The sequence below is a fragment of the Daucus carota genome, chromosome 1 (genome assembly GCF_001625215.2).
Source record: "Daucus carota subsp. sativus chromosome 1, DH1 v3.0, whole genome shotgun sequence".
Classification (NCBI taxonomy): Eukaryota; Viridiplantae; Streptophyta; class Magnoliopsida; order Apiales; family Apiaceae; genus Daucus; species Daucus carota.
This window is the reverse complement of record NC_030381.2, coordinates 5,645,806-5,653,417: the sequence shown is the minus strand read 5'-3', so window position 1 is coordinate 5,653,417 and position 7,612 is coordinate 5,645,806. Positions and strand designations below refer to the sequence as shown.

The window sequence follows — 7,612 nt, the reverse complement described above, 5'->3', positions numbered from 1 at the left end:
CCGTCCCAAATTAACTGTCTTGTTTGACTTTTTGGTGGTCAATTTGACCCAACTTTGACTGCAAATTAAAAATTATTCTTTTACTATTTTACAAAACTGAAAAATACATTTTAAAATAGATTTGATAATCTTTTCAATGATATATTTTTCATAATTTTATTTAATTATTTAATATACATATTTTTCAGTCAAAGTTGAGTCAAATTGACCATGAAAAAGTCAAATAAGACAGTTAATTTGGGACGGAGGGAGTATTAACTATGGGGAAAATCAATATAAGTGTGTATCTATATACATGTATGTGAAACTGCTTTCAACTACCACATATATTAACTTTAACAGATATAAACCATTTAAAATAGAACTTTAACCTATATATTAAGACTAGTATTTGTGCCCGCTAATCAAGGGCTTTGAAAATGAAGATTTATTTTATATTATAATATGATTAAACTAATGTTTTCATATTTTTGTGCACTCATTTAGTATCTATATACATGTATGTGAAACTGCTTTCAACTACCACATATATTAACTTTAACAGATATAAACCATTTAAAATAGAACTTTGACCTATATATTAAGATGTGGCATTATTTAACAAGTTGGAATCCCTTTCAGTTGTGGGGAAGACAGTCTCCAGCTGCCTCTCTTCTGTTGCAGCTTCTTCAGGAACACGCACCATACCTTCAACAAAAGCAAGACTCTCAATATAACTGATTGGCATTGAATGCATTTCGCCATCTTCTGCGACCATAATATTCTTAGCTTCTCTACTTGTCAAGTTATAGAAGAACAACTTTTTACGATGTCCGTTGTAAAAATTATTTTGCCATTCTTATAATAGCACATGAAACTTAAAGGCTGCCTCCGCAACCCAAATAATTCCAAACACCAGAATTTTCCTCAAAGGTATACACATTAATCATCTGATTTGCCCCAGGTGAAAAAACGGCTTCAGCAACAGCATCACCTAGCGCCATAACGGAGGTTCTAGTAGTTTCATTCATCACATACTCCAGCCCGTGAAACATCCGGATTTAACTTTGAACATTAACTTTCACCCATAAATAGTTTAGTTCATAGATGCACACAATCTTATAATTGTCAGCAACATACAGTTGAACCCGAAACCAACATAGATCCTCAGCAACGGCTTAATATTAAAATTGGGAACCCTGATGTCCTTATATCTCCGAGTAGCAGGGTTCCAAATAACAACAGTAGCAGGTACTGGTCTATAGAAACATACCAGCCCATTAACTGAGCCCACCAACGTTTCTATGGAATCACGAAAATTTCGCGACTCACTTGCATCAATCTGGGTTCCAGATGCTGGAATTGGAAATATAGAAATGTGTGGATCTCCGGAGAAGTTGATAGGTGAAATGAGGATTTTTGTATGGAAAGAAGGGTGGAGCATAAGCAAGTGGTTGTCTGGGTTTAGGTGATAACGGGAGAGATGGGATTCAACAAAAGATGGACGTTCAACAAAATTACTCATTTGGCCTAAACTAAACTTCTAATTGTATTTTTATTTTTGGAACATAACCAACAAGTCTATTTAAAGTATTTAAATGCATAAAGTTTTATTATTTAAAAATTCCTAAAATATCTATTTTATATTATTAATATTTATTAAAAAACATTATACCTCATGGAAATTATAAAAAATCCTTTAGTATTAATTAAGTCACTAAATTACTTAATTTGTAAAGTATTTCCAAAACATATCTTATTAAATTATATATTTGACCCTTTATTAATTGTTTATGGCTAAAAAAATTTAGTGTTTTGGTTTTATTGTTAATTTATAGCTTTTAATATTAGTACTAATGTCACTTTAGTTATTACTAATCTGGTTATGTTGTTATTTGATTTAGATGTTTAGTTCATAATGGGAAAAATTGTTTAGTTTAGTTACATGGTCAAGTATTTATACTAATTTTACCTATACCAACAAATCATTATCGACTTGTCGAATTATGTTGGAAACTTCTTTATGAATTTCTAGATTTGAAATAGGAATTGGAAAGTCAACCGAATGTTTACAAAATTATTGTTTCACCTTAAAAATAAGTACATAAATTAATTAATCAATTTATACACTAGACAGTAAGTATCACTAAAATTATACGATACACAAATAAATATTTTGAATAGACTTTTTGGGCATGTTCGAAAAATAAAATACGCTAAAAGGTCAAATAAATAATTTAATAAGATATATAATCAAAATGCTTTACAAATTAAGTAATTTAGCGACTTAGCTAATATTAAAGGAGTTTTTATAATCTTAGTAAGGTATACATTTTTTTATTAAATATTAATTATAATATAAAAGAAACAATTTAAGTATTTTTAAATAAAAAAAATTTATACACTAAGGTAAACAAATAAATACTTTTTTAATAGACTTGCCTGGCATGTTCCAAAAAAATAAAAATACAGTTAGAAATTTAGTTTGGGCCAAATGAGTAGCTTGGACTTTGGGCCTAGCTTAATTAACCTAGCAAGCTTCTTGTATATATATGTATAATACATCTGGAGCAAAGAGCCGCGCTCCAGAATGCTCTCTTCTCATCTCCAGTGTTATATCTCTCATTCCTGAAATTTATCTTTGCAAATCATGACCTCTCTGAGCAATCTCTCCCTGAGCATCTTGTAGGGAGCAGATATTCACCCGTCTTCCGGTGAAAGACCTAATGGTCCTCACCGGCTGCAAGTCATGGCTTGCATTAATCTCTTCTCCCTCTTTTGTGGAATCCCATATCTCCCGTTATTAACTAAACCCAGATACAATTTGCACCAACTTCCCTCCCTGTCCCTGCTACAGGAGAAGGCCAGACTTAGGGAGCTTCTGAATCAGAACCCGGTCCATCCAAGCATGGGATTTTTTGTTGATCTCTTGTTTTTCTGTAATAGTGATCATTTGCTAACTGGTGTTGATGTGGAATTTAGATGTATGGTACTTTGTTTTTTGTTGATGTGGAATTCAGATATTTACCGCGTACCGTATAATTTTAGTGATACTCACTGTCTAGTTCTTATATAATCAATTTATACAGTACTAGACACTAGACATTAAATATCACTAAAATTATAGTGTACACGATATATATCTTAATTCCACATCAACAAAAAACAAAATACCATACATCTGAATTCCACATCAACACCAGATAGCAAATGATCACTATTACAGAAAAACAAGAGATCAACAAGAAATCCCATGCTTGGATGGATCAGGTTCTCATTCAGAAACTCCCTGAGTGTGGCCTTCTCCTATAGCTACAGGGACAGGGAGGGAAGTTGGTGCAAATTGTATATTAGTTTAGTTGATAACGGGAGAGATGGGATTCCAAAAGGAGGGAGAAGAGATTAACGCAAGTCATGACTTGGAGACGCCTGTGAGGACCATTAGGTCTTTCACTGCAAGACGGGTGAATATCTGCTCCCCTACAAGATGCTCAGGGAGATTGCTCAGAGAGGTCATGATTTGCAGAGATGAATTTCAGGAATGCTAGGTTAATTAAGTTAGGCCCAAAGTCCAAACTACTCATTTGGCCCAAACTATATTTTTAACTGTATTTTTATTTTTGGAACATGCCAGGCAAGTCTTTTAAAAAAGTATTTATTTGTTTATCTTAATGTATAAAATTTTTTTATTTAAAAATTCTTAAATTGTTTCTTTTATAATATAATAATATTTATTTAAAAAAATGTATACCTTACTGAGATTATAAAAACTCCTTTAATTTTAGCTAAGTCGCTAAATTACTTAATTTGTAAGGCATTTTGATTTTATATCTTACTAAATTATTTATTTGACCTTTTAACTGTATTTTTATTTTTCGAACATGCCAAAAAAAACTATTGAAAATATTTATTTTTTTATCTTAATGTATAAAATTTTATTATTTAAAATTTTTAAGTTATTTAATTTAAATTATTAATATTTATTAAACTTATTGTATATCTTACAGAGATTATAAAAACTCCTTTAATATTAAGTAAGTCATTATATTAATTTGTAAAGCGTTTTCAAAACATATTTTATTAAATTATTTATTTAACTCTTTAATGAATGGTCATAGACCAAAAATTTTAGTGATAGTATTTATTATTAATTTATATTTTCTAATATAAATATTGAATTTAATGGCTTTAATTACTTTTATTGTGGTTATGGCGTGATCTAATACTCAGAATGAGAGACATAATTCTTGACGGTGGTTCTTTGCTCCACATATATAGCATTTTAAAACAAATCCTATTAAATTATTTATTTGACCCTTTAAAGAATGACGACAAATTAAAAAATTTATTTTATTTGTTTGCGCCAGAATGCTAGCACTTAAAAATAATAGATACAACCGAAAGTTATTTCAGACGCTTTATATGTGCTTTTCCATCATAAAGTTGGCGTGCAAACTTTTTCGTCGTAAGAAATGTAGTAAAAGTCAGTTTTGTTGCAATTAGTTTATAATGAGAAAAATTGTTCAGTACTAATTCTAACTACACCAACACATCATTATCTTATCGAGTTGTGTTGGAGATTTGTTTGTGAATTTACAGATTCTAAATAGGAATTGGAATGTCACCCAAATCATTACAAAATTATTGTTTCACTCCTAAAAATAAGAACATAAATTAGTCAATTTATACACGAGATGGTAAGTACAACTATAGAGTGCACAATAAATAGTCAATAATACCGTTTTCACCCTCAAAATAATTACATAAAATAATAAAAATTATATGCCAGAGACTAAACAATCCATAAATTATACATCTGATGACACTAAACTGTCAATAATCTACAATCACATGTATGTAAATTAGGTTAAGAGTTACAGATTATCTACAACTATGTCTTTTACTTCACCACCAGCTCTTTGTACTAAAATTCTTATAGTCACCACATTTCACCATCATATACTTAAGCTAGATTACCCATGCAAAATTTCAGTTTCTAAATTCAAATAACTAGAATATAACTTAAGCTCCAAAAGTATCAAACAACATTCTGTATTGATAACAGAACTATATATAATAACAATAAAAGTAGCCGAGGGCTCCAATACAGATTTTCTAAAATTGTTATACAACCATCAACCGTTGTGCATATAACCAGATGTTCTTGTTCTCTTAGTCATTGTATATATATATCCTCACTGTCCGTGAAAGCCAAAAACCTGCATTGTCAAACTCTACCATCAACATATATAGAGAAAGAGCCCGGTAGAAGTTACCTATCGAATGAAGGTGAAGGTAAGTACCAACATACACACACAACAACAATTTTTTGAGAGACTCAGGATACATTGTCTGACATTATAGCCTTCAAAGAATTCCTTCAAGAAACAATTATAACTTATTAGGATGGTTTTTAGACGTTACATTAATTAATTAGTAGAGAGTATAAACTCTCAATAACATAGCCATTTAGCTATCAAAATAGTGAAAAGGTACATTATATAGATGCACAAACACTTAATATGACATTTAATATGAAATGTGTGGGAAATGAATGTATGTTTGTATTCAAGTATGTGTGTAAAGGCTTTCGTCAGAAAAAAAAAAAAGTATGTGTGTAAAGGCTGAGAGTATGTGAAATTGCCATATAAACTTTAGCCTAGATGTAAAACAATTTAGAAATAGTACTCCTGGTTTTGAAATTGTCAACAAGATGAGTTTAACTTCATTCCTACTCCCTGATGACATTGCAGATAAGGTAAGGGATTTTGCTATATACCTTTTTGCATATATACTGGCATTTATCTATAACTTACCAGCTTTTTGCAGACGGGCATTTAATTTCTATCATATTACCAACGTGATGTTAACTTTCCAAGAGGTTAATTTTAAGTTGTATGCGAGCCTTGTCATATGTGTAACCTAACAAATAAAAGAGAGAGGTAAGATGTTGTATTCTGTGAGAAATGAAGTACCTATTAGTAGTAGCGAGCGCAGCTGCCTCCTGTCTCTCTTCTTTTGCAGCTCCTTCTCCAACACTCACCATCCCCTCAATAGCAACAAGACTTTCAGTGTAATTCATTGGCATGTGAAAAATCATGTCCCTACCTTGTGTGACCAGAAGAGTCTTATATAACTTCTCCATTTGTCAAGTTGTACATGAACAACTTATTCTGGTTGCCGGTTGTAAAAAATATTTTACCGTTTTGAAAACACTTCAGTCTCACAGGCCTCTGCACCCCAACTAATCCAAAGCTGTACATCCTCATCCAAACACCGGCATTTTCCTCCAAAGTGTAAACATGAATCATGTCATTTGCTTCAGCACCAGGTGAACACACCGCTTGTGCTACAAAGTCACCTAGCGCCATATTAGAGCTAGAAGTGGTCTCGTTCTTCACATACTCAGGCCCCTTAAACATTTGGATAACCTCAGTTACAACGTCAACTTTCACCAAGAATTCATTCCGACGTTGATTACCAAGACACATCCAGTAAGGATTCCCCTTAACAACCACACACTCAACAAAACTCAATTCCAATGGAAAATCAGGATTCAATTCTTTCCAAGAATTATCCTTACATGAATACAATCGGAACTCATATGATAGATTCTGCAGCCCAAGTCCAAGTTCATAGATGCAGACAATCTTATAATCATTTACAACAAAACTGAATCCAAAACCAACTAGGATCCTACACACATGTTTAATATCAACACGGGGAACCAAGATATTCTTAGATCTACGAGTTGCAGGGTTCCAAATAGTAACATTAGTAGGCCTGAGAGGTGGTCTAAAGGAACATACTAGCCCGTTAAAGGATCCCACAAATGTATGCACCGAATTCAGAAAATTTTGACTCGACGACAACAAATTGTCCGAACCACTTGTATCAATTAGGCCTTCAGTTGCCGGAATTGGGATCATAGAAATGTTAGGGTTTCTGAAGAAATTGATAGGTGAAATGATGATATTTCTACGGAAAGGGTGGTGGAGAAGAAGCATATGGTTAACTGGATTCAGATGAAACCGAGAGAGATGAGTTTCGACAATGAATCGAGACGAGATCAATGCGAGCCCGGACTTGCAGACGCTGGTGAGTACGATTAGAAGCTTCACTGGAAGACGGGTGAAGATTTGGCACAGGACGAGATGATCAGGGAGATTGCCCAGAGTTGACATGATTTTTGCAGAGATAATCGCAGAGAGATGAGAGTGATGTATGCATTCTGTCTTTATATACAAGGAGGTCTTAGATTAGAGTTTGCTGTTCGGTACTAGTGAAGCACGCATGGCGCGGAAATGCATGGTAAATTGAATTATAGTCTTGTCCTTTGACTAGGATTTGACTTTTTTACATATTAATTACCAAGTACTCCCTCACATAAAATTTAGAAGTCAGGCCAGCTGATTAACAGAAAGCTCACAGTTATATTTAAAATAAAATCACATACTTCTAATTAAGGTTATTAGAAAGTTCATAATTATATTTAAAAATAAAATATATAAAATACTAAACCACGGCATTTTAAACTGAATTAAGTCATCAAAACAATTTAATCATTAACGTATTCAAGTATCAATAACAAATAAGATGCACAAGTTAATTTAATTTAAGTGCAAAAAAATTT

The 7,612-nt window shown here is 32.2% G+C and overlaps 1 protein-coding gene across 1 annotated transcript; it reads right to left on the bottom strand.

The window, feature by feature from the left end:
* Nucleotides 1-580: 580 nt before the first annotated feature.
* LOC135148017 (putative F-box protein At3g49980) lies at nt 581-7,163 on the bottom strand. Its single transcript, XM_064082217.1, has 3 exons — nt 6,182-7,163; nt 5,955-6,087; nt 581-773 (listed from the first exon to the last, which is right to left on the bottom strand). Exons 1-3 carry the CDS (start codon nt 7,161-7,163, stop codon nt 581-583), a joined length of 1,308 nt encoding a protein of 435 aa, XP_063938287.1.
* Nucleotides 7,164-7,612: the final 449 nt, after the last annotated feature.

Excerpts from the sequence above, each read along its gene's own strand:
- LOC135148017 (XM_064082217.1), bottom strand. The coding sequence starts at position 7,163 with ATGTCAACTCTGGGCAATCTCCCTGATCATCTCGTCCTGTGCCAAATC. Across the intron at positions 6,088-6,181 it reads ACTGAAGTGTTTTCAAAACG|GTAGGGACATGATTTTTCAC; the intron begins GTAAAATATTTT and ends TGGTCACACAAG. Across the intron at positions 774-5,954 it reads GCGCTCGCTACTACTAATAG|AGAAGCTAAGAATATTATGG; the intron begins GTACTTCATTTC and ends CTTGACAAGTAG.